Below are 17,066 nucleotides of genomic sequence, written 5' to 3'. Positions count from 1 at the left end.
GGAAGGAAGGGGGTTGGGTGAGGGCTGGATGTTCTTTATTTTTTTTCTTCTTATTATTTTTTTTTAATTTTAAAACAATGAAGGAAACTTAATTGGTTTGAAAATGGCTGAGCTGTAGCCGCTGCGTTTCTGTGCTGCCCCAAGCCAGCTGCCTCTTCCCTCTTCCCTGTGCATTTCCAGGACTCTCCATCTCACACTTCCAGGGTGTCTTAGCTGTGTTATTTGCATCTTGCTGTCCCCCATGGCAGGTGTGGGGGGTGTCTCTGTGTGTCCATGCTGAGAAGTGACAGTGTCCTAGGCAGGCTTCACTTGCCTGCACACACATCTTCCAGCCCCAGCTCCCTTCCTGAGCCTGCTGGCAAACCTGGGGAAAGCAGCCAATGCCTGCGGTGTCTTGGCGGGGAGTGCAATGCCCCGGCATGCCCAGAGTCCCTGCCTCGGGGCAGTGGTGCCAGGCAGTGCCATGCAAAATGTCCTGGGGCACCTCGTGCCCACCCAGCATCTGGCTCTGGTGCAGGGGCCAAGCCGGGCCCTGAGGTGCCACCACTGGGGCTCCCCTGTCCCCCACCAGCCGCCGTCCCCTCCAATCCAGCCCCCCTGTTAGGGCCGGAGTGGAAAGTGGCGGTGCTGGCAGGCTCAGGGGGATTCTGCCGTGGAGAGACCCCCCAGCTGCTCCTCAGGACCCCCCAGCTGCTCCTCAGGACCCCCCAGCTGCTCCTCAGGATCCCCCAGCTCGGCCTCCTCCCGGCTGCCATCCAGGGTCTCTGATCCCTCGAAGCAGCCGGAGTCCCGGGGAATGTCTCCTTTGGGCTCTGAGGGTGATGGCAGGGCCTCAGTGCTGTCACCATCCTCTGGCTCACTGGCTGCTGAGAGAGGGACCGTGGTGTCAGTGGTGCTGCCGGGGTGCCCGGTCAGGGTCCCCACCCCTCCCCAGGAGTCCCTTACTGTCGTAGTCCAGGAGGAGCTCGGCAGCCGTCAGCAGCTTGGCGCGGTGCTGGGGGTCCGTGATGTGCAGTTCGTTCAGGTGCGTCTCCCGCAGCTCCTTGAAGTCCTCCAGGGTCTGGTACCCGTTCAGCAGGAGGGTGGGGGTGTGTTCCTGGGTGGGGGGTGTGGGTAGGGGTGAGCAGGGCGTGGGTGGCTCCCCCGGTTCCTCCTGGCCCCCAGTGCTGGCCTGCAGCTTCCCCTGCAGCGGGTCCACGGTGGGCACTTGGCCCACGTTACCAAGAAATGCCCCCCGTGTGCCCTCTGTGCCCCTGGGTGCTTGGTGGAAGGAGCCACGAGGTGGGGGATAGTGAAGGGGAGAGGGGTTGGTCGCACTGCTGGTCCCATGCTGGGTGCTGAGAGGGGTTGGTCGCACTGCTGGTCCCATGCTGGGTGCTGCTGGGTGCTGGGTCCCTGGACAGCTGGGTGCTGCTGTCCCCCGCAGCCCCTGGCCCTCACCTGCAGGTTGATGCGCTCCAGCAGCTCATGGAGGGTCTTGGGCTTGAGGCGCTTGTTCCGGCCGGAGCTGCGGCTCCTGCGGGCAGGGACCGTCTCCTCAGGGATCACATCCACGTAGATGAACTTGAAGGAGCCCACCCTGTTGTGGAGCAGCCCGGTCCAGGTGCCCACAGGTGGCTTCTCGATGATGCTGATGATGTCCCCTTTCTAGGCCAAGGGACGTGGGATGGTGGGGGGCACAGGCTTGGGGACAGCCAGGGAACACCCCCAGCTCAGGGGGTCCCCAGCCACCCTCCCTCCCTCCCCAGGGCCACAGTGGCCGTGGCTTACCCGCAGCTTCAGGGAGTCCTTGTCATAGGGGCTGGGGGTGAAGTCGGTGTGGACGCGGGCCCGGCCGCAGAAGGGGCCGGTGTAGGCCGGGACGGTCTCCTCCAGCTGCTGGCTGTCCCTGGGATCGCCAGGGCTGGGAATGTCGCTGCCTGCAGAGAGGAGGGGTCAGGCAGGATATGCCCGCCTGGGGACGTGGGACCGGTGTCCCGTCGGGGCTGGCCTCACCGCTGGACATCTGGCGTCCGAGGGCTGGGCGTCCATCCTCCTCCTCCTCCAGCTCCAGGTACGACAGGGGCACCTTGTCATAGCTCTGCTCTTCCACGCTGCTGGCTGGGGACAGCGGGCATGGCCTCTCTGCCTCCGCCTCTCCCTGCTGGGGGTACCGGGCTCAGGCCGAGGGAGGGGGAGCTGTGCCCCGCTCACCTGTCCGTGTCCCCACGGCCCTGCTCACCTTGCCCTCGGCCAGCGCCCTCACAGCCATCCTGCCCATCTTGCGGTTCATGGTGCGGGAGATGACCGCCCGCCACTTCCTGCCCAGCTTGGTGCCGCCGCTCCGCGCGCCCTCCTCAGCGCTGGCACTGCTGGCATCGTCCTCGGGGATCTGCCAGAGGGATGGAGAGTGAGGGCAGAGCCCCCCACCCTGGGCAAGCCTCAACAGGGTCACACGGGGACTGTGAGATCCCAAATCCCACCAGTGCTGACACCCTGGGGCTGCTCCATGACACGTAGGCCACTGGTAAGAACAGGAGTTTTGGGAACCCAGCCCTGAAATGGGCTGTTCCCAGGGGAGCAGGATGTGTCAAGGGGTGCTGGGAACTCACATTCTCCTCCAGGTTGAACTCCTCATTTGACACGGGGGAGCTGACCTTGCACTTGTTGAAATCCTTGAAGCTGCTGGAACGCTGTAGGGAAAGCTGGGAGCAGGGGCAGAGGTGTGAGGGGGGAGATGGAATATGGGTTTCCTCCTGCATTCCCTGCCCCAGCTCCTCTCTGCTTTTTGGGCTGCTCTGCCCATCCCAGGGTAATGCCAGTGCTGGGAAGAGTTTTTTGCTCTCTTCCAGGAGCTGCCGTGTGTCATCAACCCCCCAGAACTGGGGTGTGGAGCTCTTGGTGCCTGTGCAGCTGCTTGGCACAGCATTCCCAGGGCAGGGATGCTCTAGTGTGGAGCCTGGCACTGCCATGCCGGGAGCAGCCCGGGGCTGTGCCATGATGCCACCCTGGCACATGGGCCAGGACGTGGGGGCACACAGGGCTCTGCATCTCCTCTCAGCACAGGTGGGCAGGCAGTGAAGGGCAGGTAGCACCAGAGCAGCCCTGCTGCTACCCACAGGGTCAGCTCCAGGACTGAAATCCTGGAGGATTCATCACAAATCCATGTTTTCCACCTGTGAGTGTCACCCATAGCCCAGAGAGCACAGCCCCAGCTGGCTCGGTGCCACCTCCTGCCTAAGCCATCAAAGCTGGTTTTGGATCTCAGTCCTGGTACTCCTCTCCGTCCCTTGCTCCTTTTTGTTGTTCCTGTGCCCCCTGCCTGCCTTCCCCTCCATGGCCTAAGGTGCCTGTCTCACATGGAAGGGTTTCTCCATGCCAGGAACGTCCTTGGTGCCAGCACAGCCACATGGCCCCAGGTGTCCCTCATCCCTGGATGGCAGCGCCAGCGTGCTCGCACATGGCACGGTGAGCTCAGCTGCCACTGCCAGCACTCTTGAGGCCCTCGGAGCACACACCACGGAGCTTGCTCTGCCACCACCACAACCAGGGATTCCTGTTCCCAAGCAGCTCTGCCAGCTCCTGTGGTGGCAGAGGCCTTTCCTAGCCCTGCACAGCCTGGCCCTGTGCTGTTCCCTCTTTATTCTCCTTCTCATCAGCCCCACCGAGCACCCCTGAGCACTTGGTTTTGCCGTTCCTTGCAGAGGGCTGGCTCACGGAGCCACACCCAGCTGCACACCCACTGCGGCTTCGTGCCAGCTCCAGGTGCATCTGTGCAGAGGGGATGCTGGCTTTTGCCCTGCTCCCACCCCAGTGCCCTGAATCCCCCACATCCAGGTCCACTGAACCTCGCAGGGCTTCACTGCTGAGATAAAACAGCTCTGAGACAGAAGTGCCCCGGGGCTGGAGGAGCCACGCGAGCCTGGCAGTGGGGTGTGAGTCAGGGGGGCCGGGCTGTCCCGGAGCAGGGCAGGACGGGGAAGTGAGAGTGGCTGTCACTGGGCAGGGGCAGGGGATGCCCAGTGGGACTGGCCCGGCTGGATGGGCCAGCCCCGTGCAGGGACGGGGACTTCACTTCACCCAGGTTTCCTGGTGGAGTTTGGCAGCACGGAGGAGCTGCCACGGCAGGATTTGTGCCTGTCACGGGCAGGACCCTGCCACCAGACACTGCCCCTGCTCCCCGTGGTGACTTGCTGATGCTGATGCCAGCCCAGCAAAGCTTGGCAAGAGCTGACGTGCCAGCTGGTGCGAGACCCGGCGGGGGATGAGGAGCCGGTTTTGGCCCCCGCTGGTGACTCCAGCCGCAGGGTGGCACACGCCGTGGCGCGCAGGGGGCTCTCGGGGGGCCGTGGCACGGGCAGCTGCGCTCCTGCGGCTCGCACCTCGCCGCGGGGCTGCCGGAGGAAGCGCTGCCGCTCGTGACGGAGCTGCAGCCCCGACCGCAGCACCTTGCTGCGCAAGAGCTGCACAGCCGCCACCGCAGCCACGGCCCCCAGGAAACGACAGCGGCCGCCCACGCCCGCGGAGGCCATGGCGGGGCGGGGGGCACGGCCGCCCCCAGCAGAGCTCTGGGGTCCCTGAGCTGGCACCCGTGTGGGTGCCGGGGGCTGTGCATCCCAGCCACACGTCCCAACGGGATGGAAGGCACAGTGGGAGGCGGACAAGGCCAGGACCACGCACTGGCGAGGCCACGGTGCCTGGTGGCAGCAGAGACGAACAGACGGCAGGGCAGCTGCCGTGCGACCCCAGCCCCGGGGCCCTGCCCCAGCCCTCCTGCTCAGCATCCCACGGCAGCCCCTGGCTCGGACAGCTCTGGGTGCGCCGGGACACCTGCGGGGCTGAGGGCACCTGGGCGCCGCCAGGACTCACCTTCCTGTGTCCCGGCTCCTTGTCGCCGGCGTTGGAAGGCTTGCGGCGCAGCATGGCCTGGCCGGTGGCGAGGGCTCAGCGTCCGGCAGCGGCGAGCGCGGCCCGTCCGTCCTGTCCCGTCCGTCCCGCGGCACCGGCACCGAGCCGGGAGCGCACAGGAAGCCGGCGGTCACATGAGAGGCGCTTGCAGCCGTGCTCGGGGTGGCTGGCGAGGCGCGGGCTGGGGCAGGAGGAAGGAAACCCTCCAGCAGCGAGCTGCTGCCCTGCCCGGGGCCCCTGGGTGGGGACGGTGGCTGCGCCCTGACAGCGCTCGGCCGTGCCGCCCCTCGGTGATGCTGCCCTGCCCTGCCTCCCCTCGCACTGCTGCCGCCCCTCGGCCATCTGCACGTGGGCATCGTGTGTCCCCCCGTGGAGAAAGTGACAAATCCCAACCCCTCTGCCGTGCCCACCCCCGAGCCTGCTCATCCTGCTGGGACATGGTAGCCAAGCCCTCTGCGGGACGCTTGGTCCGGGATGTCCCCCGTATCCGCAGGTCCTCCCGGCTCGGCATCACACCCAGGCGGGATGCGCTCATGGTCACCCCGCTGGGGACATCCGTGGTTGGCTGCCCTGCATCTTCTCACTCCAAATCCTCCAGCTTTTGCCCCAGAATTATAATCTGCCCCAATCCATCTCCTCACTGTCGCCGTTGGCTTGGTGGCCTCAGGGCTGGACAAGGTGGCACAAGCAAGATCTCGGGGGTGGCCGTGGGGGCCGGACTCCAGCCCTCACTGGCCGGCGAGGCAGCGCGCAGCACGTGGGGCACAGCAGGGCCCGCCTCGCTCATGTTTAATCACAGACGAGCAAATAGAATACACCAAAAAATAGGAAGTGAGGGCGGGGGAAGACCCGGCCGCGGTGGGGGTGTGGGGGAGCGGGGCCGCGGGTGCGGGATCAGGCCCCCAGCCCGCTGAGCAGCACCGAGAGCAGCGCGGCGAGGGCCAGCGAGCCCGCGGCGGCGCTGCCGGCGCTGCTCACCGGGAAGGGCTCGGTGCTCTCCTGCAGCCACACGTACTCGTCCTCCAGCCGCTGCCGCCGCAGCTCCGGCCCCACGTGTGCCCGGATCCTCTCGTAGTAGGAGTTCAGGTACCGGATCTGCAGCCGGGCACCACGGGGAGCTGCCGGGGCGTGGCCTGGGCGCCGCTCCCGCCTTTGGCCTTCCCCGTCCGGCTGCCCCGCACTCCGACCACCGGCCCCGCCTGCAGAGCTCATTGCCCCTCTTCATCCACGCTCCCGTCCTTGCTCTGTCCTCATTTACCCACTCCAGCCTCGTGCCACGGTCCTGGTTTTTCCTGCATCCACCCCCCAAGCCCCTGTGCTGACCTGGCAGCCCTGCTCACCCCGAGCACACGGCCGTACCTGCTCTGGGGACAGGAGGCTGAGGTCGATGAGGTTGCGGTCATAGGGCACCAGGGACACCACCTCGAAGGTCAGAAAAGGCTTCTCCCCGCTCTGGTGCTGCCACAGAGAGGTGTCATTGCTCGTCCCCTACCCCCTTGGCGGTGCCTCCTCCCCGACTCGATGCAGGCCCCCATGGTGTGCCACCGCTGTCACCCCCTCCCCATTGCCCCACCTCAGTCTGTGCCTCCACCACGAGGGCGACGTCCTCGATGCGGATCCCGAAGTCGCCATCCTGGTAATACCCGGGCTCTGGGGGCCGGGAACACGCCTGGTGAGCCCCAGCCCCAGCGGCTGCCCCAGCCCACCCCAGCGGGGCTGGTCTGGCCCTGAGTGGGCTGAGAGTGACAGCCCGTCCCTGGCTGGGCTCTGTGCCCGGGGCTGTCCTGCAGAGCCGGGGTGCCGGTCGGGGTGCCAGGACATACCGATGGAGGTGAACATGCCGGCCTCCAGTGGCACGTTGTTGGACTGGAAACCCACGGGCCCTGCAGGGACATGAGGTGGGTCAGAGCTCTGTGCATGGCAGGGACACCCAGCAAGGACCAAGGTGCCACACCGGAGAGAACCATGGGGCCAACACAAGGACACCCCAGCAAGGACCACAGAGCCACCAAGGCAAGGACTATGGGGCCACCATGGCAAGGACCGCTACAAGGACAAGGATCATCCCACTAAGGACCTCGGGACCACCTCAGCAAGGATCACAGGGCCACCCTGGCAAAGACCACAAGATGTTGCAAGTGGGGATTTCTCTGCCCGTCATACAGGCTCTGCTGGGAAGCCCCCAGTGAGCTCCTGTCCTCGTCCCCGTCCCCGTAGCTCAGCCCACATGCCCAGCACCAGTGCTGGTGGCACCTACACTCGTGGACTGAGAGGAAGTTGCCAATGCCATGGCCGGTGCCATGGCCATAGTTGAGTCCGACATCCCAGAGTGCCCGGCGGGCGAAGGACTCCACCGTTCTCCCTGGGGAATGAAGGGGTGACATGGAGGCCAAGGAGCCTCTGGGGCTCCCCTGTGCCATCCTGCTCCCTGTGCCAGGGGTTCTGTGCAGGGCCAATGCTGGGTTTGGCACCCACCTGCTGTGTTGGATGGGAAGACGAGGCGGGAGAGGTCAATGTTGCCCATGAGCACACGGGTGTAAGCTTCCTGTAGGGCATGGCAGGGGGTGAGTGTGGGGCTACCCAGACACCCGCCCCTGCACATCCAGCCCTGGCCAGGACCGTGATGCTGAGTGCCATAGGGAGTGCTGGGCACCTCAGGGTTGCCCTGGGCAGTGCAGGAGGATGTCGGCTGACATGGGAGGGGCTGGTACCTTCTGGAGAGGGGTGGGCTCGCCCCAGTGCACTGTGCGAGTGATGTCTGTTGTCCCATCCCTGCAAAGGGGCGTCATGAATGGGGCTGGTGCAGCCCCAGCGCTGGCTTTGGGGGCCCCTGGATATGGGCTGTGGTGGGGGGGTCTCTGTTCAAGGCTACGTACAGATACTGCCCTCCGGTGTCAAAGAGATACATCTCTCTCGCAGACAGTGTCCGGCTGCTCCCGTTCGAGGGGCTGCGAGGGGAGGGGGGTCAGAGCCCTCTCCCAGCCGCCCACTGCCCTCTGCCCCCTGCCCATTGCCCACTGCCCCCTGCCCAGTGCCCAGTGCCCCCTGCCCATTGCCCACTGCCCCCTGCCCAGTGCCCACCGCCCCCTGCCCAGTGCCCAGTGCCCCCTGCCCAGTGCCCAGTGCCCCCTGCCCATTGCCCACTGCCCCCTGCCCAGTGCCCACTGCCCCCTGCCCAGTGCCCACCGCCCCCTGCCCAGTGCCAACTGCCCCCTGCCCATTGCCCACTGCCCCCTGCCCAGTGCCCACCGCCCCCTGCCCAGTGCCCACTGCCCCTTGCCCATTGCCCACTGCCCCCTGCCCAGTTCTCACCGCCCCCTGCCCAGTGCCCACCGCTGCTCCAGCCCCACCTGTAGTGAGCCAGCGCTGCGTTGAGCCCGCTGGCTGAGATGGACTCGAAGCTGGGCCCACGGCTGTGCTCCTGCGCCCTGGAAGGCAGCAGGGAGGAAGGAGGGTGCTGAGGGTCCCCGGGTGCCCTTCCCTGGGCAGGGCAGGCCCGGGGGCAGCACTGACCAGCGAAAAGCATCGATGCGCTGAGCCCCCGAGAACTCGTCCACCCGCCCCTGCGGGACTGTCCTCTCCAGCCACAGCAGGTACTGGATGACGGCCACGGCGTCCCGGACCTGGGGTGCGCAGTGACAGCGTTGGGGAGCATCAGCGCCCTGCTCCCTCCGCTGTCCCCCCGTTCTGCAGGGGACTGTGGGGACGGGCACAGCCCTTACGTGGGCGGCTCGCAGCATCTCCTGCTCGTGGGCGTTTTTCACAGCTTTGGCCGTCATCACGGGCGAGTAGCTCTCCTCCAGCAGCTTCTCCTGCGAGGGCAGGCAGAAGGTGACACAGCTGCCTGTCCCCTCAGGCGCCAGGTGCGGCCACAACGCGGTGACGCGGGGCCGTCCCCGAGCCTGCAGGGCCCGCGTGCCCCATGGCAGGTTCGGTGCCCACCTGGGGGACGGTGGCGTAGAGGCCATAGGTGGTGTACTCGGTGCCCAGCCACACGGTGACGTTGCCCTGGGCGTAGCGGCGCAGGTGGGCGCTCACCTGCCCGTAGTCGTGCAGCTCCACGCACAGCGGCCCCGGGCAGCCCGAGCGCAGGGACTGCCGCGCCTCCTGCGAGAGCCGGGCCTGCCCCGCGAACAGGCTGGGGGGGAGCGGGCACGGGCGGGGCTGTCACCGGCTGCCTTTGGTCCCCCCAGCTCCGGCCACGCCGGCAGAGAGCAGGGACCCGGGGGGCTGTGAGGGGATGCTGGGCTGGGAACGGGAGAAACTCGGGCTGCGAGGAAAGGAGTGGGCCGTGCCCTGGAGTGGGCTGGGAGCGGGGGGCGGATTGGGAAAGGTGTGGCTCAGAAGGACCGTCAGTGGGGCTGGGCACGGCAGGATGGAGCCGCTCTGGGGATAAGGGGCCACGGGGCTGAGAGGAGGGTCCCGAGGGGGCTGGCTCAGGAAAGGAAGGCTGGAGGGGGTGCGTGGTGAGCCCCCTCCAAGCCCTGTGCCCACAGGGATGTGCTGCCCACCTTATGGTCGTGTTTGTCAGGAGGGTGTAGGAGTAGAAGACAGGGTTGTAGGGGATGTCATCTCCGCGGAGGTTGAAGAGCCCTGCCGGGAACGAGAGCTCTGCACCCGCTTGGAGCTCCCGGCCCCGGCCGTGCCCCCAGGGCCCCGTGCCTCCTTACAGGCCGTCTCCTCCAGCCCCGACAGCAGCACGGCCGTGGGGCGCCGCGCGTGCTGCTCCATGCGCTGCCGGATCCCGGCCACCTTGTCCTGCCATCTGCTCCCTGCGGGTCGGGCAAGCTCAGGGCAGGCTCAGGGCAGGGCCCGCCCCAAGCTGGGGGTGCTGTGGGTGAGCTGCGGGTCAGACCTGTGAACTCTGCTGGGAGGCTGTAGATCTCGCTGGAGGAGGGAGGGGGTCTCTGGTCACCCCACGCCTGATCAACAAGGTTGGTCTCGAGGGGGAGCAGGGTCCGGCCGGAGCCGTGCAGAGCCCGGCTGTAGCTGTTCCAGGTGTCTGAGGGGTGAGCAGCCCGCACGTTTGGGCTCCTGGTAAATTCATACCCAGGGGCTGCCCTCCGTGGGCACGGTGACCCCCAGTGTCAGCCAGCCCTACCGATGGAGAAGAGGAAGGGGTCCAAACTGACGTTCCCCTCCGCGGGAACCTCCTTCAGGATCCACGTCGCGATGGACTCGATGGAGGCTGCAGGAGAGAACTGGGTGGCACCGCGAATTTCCGCTGCGTCCCAAGCCACGCTGAGCCCAGAAGAGGCTGTGGCAGGGGCTGGGGGGGTCCCTGGGAGCGGGGGGACTCAGAAGGGCCCCATCGTGCCCCCACTGACTTGTCCTCTGCAGCTCCCAGTTGCAGTCCAGCTCCCGCTCTGCCTGGGTCCAGTAGCGGCTGTCGGTCCACAGGGCAGCCTTGTCCCGCGTCACCACAGCGGTGCCTGGCACGGGGAGGGGGCTGGGGGTCACCTCTTTGTCTGTCCCTGCAGCCGGCAGGGACTCCCAGCGGCTCTCGGGGGGTGGGACCATGCCGTGCGCACGGATCCCCAGGCGGGTGCCAGCCCCGAGCAGCCGCCCGGGGCTTTGGGGATGCCCTCACCTGCGGAGCCGGTGAAACCGGTGAGCCAGCCCAGGCGGGCGTCCCGCTCGGAGATGTACTCGCTCTGGAGCCGGGATGGAGCCGTGAGAGGTGGCTGTGGGCAGAGAGGGGGTCCCCGGGGCTGCGGGGGACTCCCACCTTACCATGTGGGCATCCGTGGAGGGCACGATGTAGGCGTGGGCGCCGTGGGTCCGCAGGATGCCCCGCAGCACGGCCAGGCGCGCCGTGGTGTTGGTGGCCGTCGGTGGCAGGTACTGGTGGCACAGAGAGACGCGCTGGCACTGGGGGGGGCCCTGTGCCCGGGGTGCCAGGGACAGGGACGGGGAGCGAGGCGGGGCTCACCGGCGGCTCCGCGGAGCAGTCGCGGATGTCGCTCCTGGTGGAAGGAGCCCGTGGCGCCCGCCCTGCAGCACAGCCTGTGGACACGGCAGCACCCGGGAACCTCGGGCTGCAGCCTGGGGGCTTGCTGGACCTGTGCTCCCGCCCGGAACTGCAGCAGGCAGCTGTGACCTCGTCCCCAGCCCCAAACCAGCCAGCCGAGCTTGGGGCCTTTTACAAAACCCAGTGGTTTTAGCCCCAGGAATAGTGGATGAAAAGCAAGGCCATCCCCTTGTTCAAGAGGAGGTAAATCTCCCGGTGCCTGTGGGGTCATCACAGAGAGCAGCTGGTGCCCAGCACAGAGCACGGAGGGGCTGGCAGGAGCATCCCACACTGGGGCTGCAGAAGGAGCTGGCTGATGGTGGGGCCGTGTCCAGCTGGACCTGACCTCTGCCCAGGGCTCTTGGCACGGGGTTCCACCGCCACTCCCTGGGCTCTCCATCACCAGCTGGCACCTGGCCTCTCACTTTGGGCCAAGGGCACACAGCTTGGCTCCGCGGGACAATGCATGATGGGGTCATCCTCAGCACGAGAGCTCTTGGGTAGCAGGTGTCTGCACGCTGGGGGTCTGCTCTTACCTGTCACCCGCCCCGGGCCCATCCCTGAGGCAGCTGGGCAGGGTGAGCCCCGTGACACAGTCTGGCTCCTACCCCGGGGTGCACCCACCTCTGCCTCACCCAGAGCTGCGGCTGGGACATCCCACGTCCCCCACATCTGGATCCTGGGGGTCCCCAGCTGTGCCGTCCCACCCCAGCGCCCCTCCTCCCTCTGCCGTACCGTGGAGCAGGAGCGCCCAGGCTGCGATCCAGAGCGGGGGGGACATGGCTGCCCTGGCCGGGAGCGACGGGGCACCGAGGGGACACTGAGAGCGACAGGTCCCTCCTCCTGTGCCTTTGCCCCGGAGGCAGAGGGATGCGGGATGGGAGGGACGAGGCCTCAGCAGACACAGGGTGCGGGGAGCAGGGTTGTTGCCCCTTTGTAAAGTGAATTCTGCTGCTAAATAACAGTAAACAGCAAAATCAGCACAAAGTCCAAAGATCCTGCAGGAGCAGAAGTGGGAGCGTGCCAGCTGAGTCTGGCACCACCTGATGGCCAGGGAGAGGTCAGGGAAAGGCTTTGCTTCCTGAGGAACCCCTGTGTTTTGGGTCTGTGGAGAGCTGGCAGGGGATCTCTGGGGTGAGGGCCAGATGCTCCCCAAGCCAACCAGCCCTCTCCTCCCGCACAGGACATGCAGCCACGCAGGTGGGCACCAGCCCTGCTCAGTGCCCGGGACCAGCAGCTCTGCTGAGGCTGCACAGGGCCCTGTGCTCCTCACGAGGATCCTGCTGGGATGTGCCCTTTGTCCCTCCAGGCCCATCAGCTCTGCACTTTCATGCATCTGCCATGCTAAAACCTCATTATCTTCATCATAAGGAGCCTTGACCCCGAGGCTGTCACTGTGATTGCACAGGTACTTCCTTTAATGACTCTGCTTGTGGAGAGAAGGGCTGGGAGAGGGGCAGACCTGCTGCCACGGGCACTGGAGGTGTCCAGGGATGGACACAGATCTCCAGGGGTGAATGCACATCCCCACCCAGGACAGGTCACGGAGTCACAGATTGGTTGGGTCTGGAAAGGACATTAGAGATCCTCTCGGTTTGCCCCCCCTGCCATGGGCAGGAGCAGCTCCCTCTATTCCAGGTGGCTCCAAGCCCCTTCCAGCCTGGCCTTGGGCACTGCCAGGGATGGGGCAGCCACAGCTGCTCTGGGCAACCTCTGCCAGGGCCTCCCCACCCTCACAGGGAAGATTTTCCTCCCTCTGTCTAATCCACACCAACACTCTTTAATTTAAATCCACCCTGCCTTGATCTGTTGTAATGAGCCCTGCCAAAACATTTGTCCTCACAGATTGATGTCCCCACCCTCCCAGAGCACTTCCTACAGGATCACTGCTCATCACAGCCCGTGAGGATCTTTGGGATGTGACCCCCTCTGCCTGGGCCTGGGGTCCCTGCACCCCAGCTGCCACAGGCTCAGCTCAGGCTGGACAAAGCTGGATCCGTGTGGGGACCACGACCCCTCGGAGCTGCTGCCTCTTCCCAGTGGCACTTCCTGGCCTGTTGGGCACACAGGTGCTTAGCCCGCCCTTGCAGTGACTGTCTGGCTGTGTCACACACTGGCTGTGTCACTGAACTGTCCCGCTGTGTCCCCTCACTGTGCAGTGTGTCCACGCCTGCCTGCCCAGCAGTGTCACCATTCCAATGGCCGTGACACCGCTCCGCCTGTCCAGCTGTGGCACCGGGACCCTGCTCACCACGAGGTGGCACCAGGACTGCGCCGAGGAGCCGCAGACCGCTGCCCGTGTCCCACTGTCCTGTTCCGTGTCCCACTGTCCTGTTCCTAACCTGCAGCTCCGGGGGGACCCCGGCCATCTGCTCCCTGCGGCTGAGCCCTGACCGCTCATGTCAGAATCTCTCGGGCTGTGTCTGGCATCACCCGCTGGTCCCCGCTCTGTGAGAGGAACCCAGGAAGGGACAGGGCGGGGTCCCCATCAGGGGCAAGACAGGGACAGGTGGGAGAGGACACCAAAGCTGCTGTGATTGCTACGCAGTTTCCCAAGGATGCCCTGGGGACAGTCAGACGGCACTTCGCTGCCATCCTGTTCATTAGCGAGAGGCGTTCATGGGGTTTCGTCTCCCTGCCTGGTTCCTGCCGGGGCCGGGGGTGGGGGCTGCCCCCATCACCCCAGCACTGCTGCATCCCCGGGGGTCCCACGGCCAGGCCCCCTCCCCCTTTATTCCTGCCCTTTGAGCTGCACCCTGCGGTGCCCTCACACCCGGCGCCATTCCCGGTGCCATCCCCCGGTGCCATCACCCCCTCCCGGCCCAGCCCGGGTGCCACGGGGGGTCCCCGGGGTCCCCAGGGCCGCGTGTCGCTCCGAGCCAGCGTCAACCGGACGAAGCTCCTTGGCTGCCGTGCGTCCGGTGGGGCCCGTCCCTCCCGCGGGAGGTTTCCTCGAAGACGAGCCGGAGGAAGGCTTTGGGGGGACATCCTCCCTTTGTGGGCTATTGTTGGCCTTCCGTCACCTGCAGGGCCGCGGGTGACTCAGGCCGGGGGGACCGCCCGGCAAACAGGACGCGGGGCGGGCGTGCGGCCGCAGGAATGCGGAAGGCGGCGGTGGCACCGGGGCCGTGCCAGGATCCCTGAGGTGCCCTGGCAGGCGGGGTGTGCCAGTGACGCCTGCCCAGGGACGGGCTGGGGCTCCTCCCTGCGCCGCCGAGCTGGGCAGCCGCGGATGAGGCCGCAGCTCCCGCTCCCCCTGAAGAAGCCCCCCCGCTTTGGGGGGTGCATAGCACTGGAGGGGAGCGCTGGCCCCACATTGCGGGGGCGGCAGGAGAACCTGGCTGGGGCCAGAGGCTGCAGCCAGCAGGGCTGGAACAGGTTCAGAGCGTGTGCCCCTCCTGTGGTAGCACAGACGTGTGGGGTGTGACACGTTACCCACACACCGGGTACAGCCCCTCCACACATCCCCCTCCTCCTGCAGCCCCTCCCTGAGCGCTCCCTCACAGCCCAGCGCAGTCAGCAGCCCCTCCTGCAGCCCCCCGTACCCCCACACCCCACACAGCTCCTCCTGCAGCCCCCCCGTGCCTCCCTTTGCCCCCACACCCTGCCTGGGCCTCCCCCGGCTGGCAGGGCTCCCTCGGGTGCAGTTGTAGTTGTGATCCACCTTTCTGAGGGCTGGTGACCCCACCTTTGTGGGGGCTCACCCTGGCCAGGTGCCCCCAAAGCTGCTGCATCACTCCCTCTTCAACTCAGCAGGGAGGGAAAATGCAAGGAGGAGATCGAGCGAAGGACCAGTACATCACCAGATGCAGGCATGGGTAAAATAGACTAAATTTGGGGAAATTTATGGAATTTCATAAAATAATGGAATAATGCAATGGTCTGGGCTGGAAGGGAGGGACCTTAAAGCCCATCTTGTTACAAGCTCCTGCCATGGCAGGGACACCTTCCACTATCCCAAGCTGCTCCAAGCCCCATCCAACCTGGCCTTGGACACTTCCAGGAATCCAGGGGCAGCCCCAGCTTCTCTGGGCACCTGTGCCAGGGCCTGCCCACCCTCACAGCCAAGAATTTCTTCCTAATATCTGATCTAAATCTCCCCTTTTATATATTTATCACCAATCAAACCAGAGCAGGGTAATGAGAAAAAAACCCAAACCTTAACCTCTTTTCCCATCTCTCCCTTCCTCCTGGGCTCAAAAAAAGTCGTTCCTGATTTCTCTCCCTTATCCCCTCTGCAATGGTGGCTGTGGCAGTTCACCAGACCCCTCTGCAGACGCTGCCTGCCTGGGGGGCTGGAGGGGACAGTGAGCAGGCAGGACAGGCCCCTGCCTCCGTGGGTGCTGGGGAACAGGGGCACTGGGAGGGGCTGCGTGAGCCAGGAGGGTCCCAGAATCTGAGGATCATGCTGGGAGAGGGGTCCCAGGACTAGGGTGGAAGGGGACATGCTGTGTCCAGGCTGTGCAGGGGTCCCAAGCCAAGCTGGCCGCAGTGTTAGGGTCTGGGGGCCATTCTGGGTTTGGGGTCCCAGCACCATCCGGGGTAGGGAGTCCTGGACCAGGCTGGGCTGGGAGCGGATCCCGTATTCGGGCTGGGGCGCTCTCAGAGCACTGGGGGCGCCATGAGGGCACTGTGGGCGGAGAATGCCCCGGAGGATGCAGCGGGAGGGGATCGGGCAGCAAACCGGGACCGGGGGAAGCCCGCGGAGGTGTCCCGGGGCGGGGCGGGGCAGGGCGGGGGGCGGACGCCTCCCCCCATCCCGGGGCCAGATGACGGGAGGCGGCGGGGCCGGGCCGGGCTCTCACCGCCTACAAATGCGGCTCCCCCGGCGGCCGCCCCGCCGCCCCCCGCCGCCCCCCGCCATGGCCGCGCCGCGCCGGCTCCTGGCCCCGCTGCTGCTGCTGCTGCTGCTCGGGCTCGTCCTGGCCGCCCCCGGTGAGAGCCGAACACCCGCGGGGACCCCACGCCGGCAGCAGGGCGTGAAGGGAGGGAGCGAGGAAAGAGAGAACCGAGGGGACCGCGCCGGGGTGGCCGCGGGTCGAGGGGCTCGGGGGAACCGGCACCCCGCCCGCACCGCCGGGATCCGCCGCCGCTGGGCTGGGGAAAGACAAAGCGCTTTCTTTGGAGCCAAAACCCTGCCGGTGCCCGTGCAGAGCGGGAGCGTCCGGAGCCGCGGTGACAGCCCCGGGCATCGCCGGGTCCCGCAGCCGGACCCACGCGGGGCCCCGCCTGCCAAGCGAGCCCGCGGGGCTGCCGGGACAGCAGCTGCGGCCAAAGCATCCCCGCCAGGCACCCGGGGTAGCGGGACCTGGAAGTCCTCAGGGAGCAAAGCATCCCGGCCAGGGGCTGCAGGGCCCCGAGGGAATGGAACCACTGGAGCACCAGCACCAGGCACGACGGGGATACGGAACCGGCTCGGGGTGAAGGGCTGAGTGTCTCGGTGGCACAGAGAGGAGGGTGGCTGTGGGGAGGGCTGGGGCCGAAAGCAGAGGCTGAGCAGCCCCATGCCCCGCTGCTGGCCATGTTTGGCACAGGTGGCCGGGCCGTGCCGGCACAGGAAGCGCTTGGCACTGATGGCTCTCGTTGGGGACAATGCAGAAAACCGGCCGGCGCAGGGCCAGGCAGCCGCACGGTAGTGCTGTCCCTGTGCTGCGTGCGGGGACACGTGGCTGACGCTGTTCCTCATCTCCTCAGGGCCGCTGGCGAAGGCGCCGGACGGGAAGGATGCCCAGGGCGGCCTGGCCCGGAGGCTGCTGCGGCCGCGGGGGGCACGGCGCGGGCCCGGCCTGCGGCCCGGGGCCTGGCGCAGGACCCGGCGGCCCCGGCCCCGGCTCAACCACAAGGGCCCCATGCCGTTCTGAGCCAGGTGAGGTGCAGGGGGGCACGGGAGTGCGGGGAAACGCGGGACGGTGCCGTGAGGGAACTCATTAACTTGGGCTTGCTCTCGTTGCAGGGCTGCCACCGGCCTTCCACGGACACGGCTTCCATCGCTCGCACCGTGTTCTCGCCTGATCCGCTCATCCTCCGGCCCGGAGCCTGGGGCTCCCCCTGTAAGCCCTGGGCCGGCCCCACCTTCTCCCGGCGGCTGGCCCTGGTGGCCCCGGTGCCATGTCTGGCGCCGTGGGTGCGTTCTGCCCCTCCTCACTGCCTCGCAGGGCCGGCTGGGTCG

At 66.8% G+C, this 17,066-nt stretch overlaps 3 protein-coding genes across 3 annotated transcripts; 1 reads left to right on the top strand and 2 right to left on the bottom strand.

The window, feature by feature from the left end:
• Window positions 1–305: 305 nt before the first annotated feature.
• On the bottom strand, window positions 306–4,902 carry SASH3 (SAM and SH3 domain containing 3). The gene is made up of 9 exons (XM_054289894.1): window positions 4,849–4,902; window positions 2,592–2,684; window positions 2,222–2,371; window positions 1,996–2,143; window positions 1,771–1,919; window positions 1,441–1,647; window positions 946–1,096; window positions 705–863; window positions 306–364 (listed from the first exon to the last, which is right to left on the bottom strand). Exons 1-9 carry the CDS (start codon window positions 4,900–4,902, stop codon window positions 306–308), a joined length of 1,170 nt encoding a protein of 389 aa, XP_054145869.1.
• Window positions 4,903–5,781: 879 nt separating this feature from the next.
• Window positions 5,782–11,678, bottom strand: XPNPEP2 (X-prolyl aminopeptidase 2). The gene is made up of 21 exons (XM_054289371.1): window positions 11,633–11,678; window positions 10,820–10,893; window positions 10,621–10,731; window positions 10,478–10,541; window positions 10,215–10,319; window positions 9,989–10,075; window positions 9,743–9,889; window positions 9,558–9,659; window positions 9,399–9,480; window positions 8,830–9,025; window positions 8,610–8,699; window positions 8,401–8,510; window positions 8,238–8,315; window positions 7,764–7,835; window positions 7,599–7,659; window positions 7,363–7,432; window positions 7,145–7,249; window positions 6,711–6,770; window positions 6,461–6,537; window positions 6,247–6,345; window positions 5,782–5,982 (listed from the first exon to the last, which is right to left on the bottom strand). The coding sequence occupies exons 1-21, from the start codon at window positions 11,676–11,678 to the stop codon at window positions 5,782–5,784; spliced, it is 2,037 nt and encodes a 678-aa protein (XP_054145346.1).
• Window positions 11,679–16,470: 4,792 nt separating this feature from the next.
• APLN (apelin) lies at window positions 16,471–16,758 on the top strand. Its single transcript, XM_054289390.1, is given in 1 exon segment — window positions 16,471–16,758. A coding segment is annotated over 1 exon segment (288 nt).
• Window positions 16,759–17,066: the final 308 nt, after the last annotated feature.

The sequence above is a fragment of the Melozone crissalis genome, unplaced genomic scaffold (assembly GCF_028551555.1).
Source record: "Melozone crissalis strain CALT ecotype California unplaced genomic scaffold, PUWL_Pcris_2 ptg000068l_1, whole genome shotgun sequence".
NCBI lineage: Eukaryota > Metazoa > Chordata > Aves > Passeriformes > Passerellidae > Melozone > Melozone crissalis.
The sequence above is the reverse complement of the archived record's forward strand: the minus strand, read 5'-3'. Positions and strand labels throughout refer to the sequence as shown.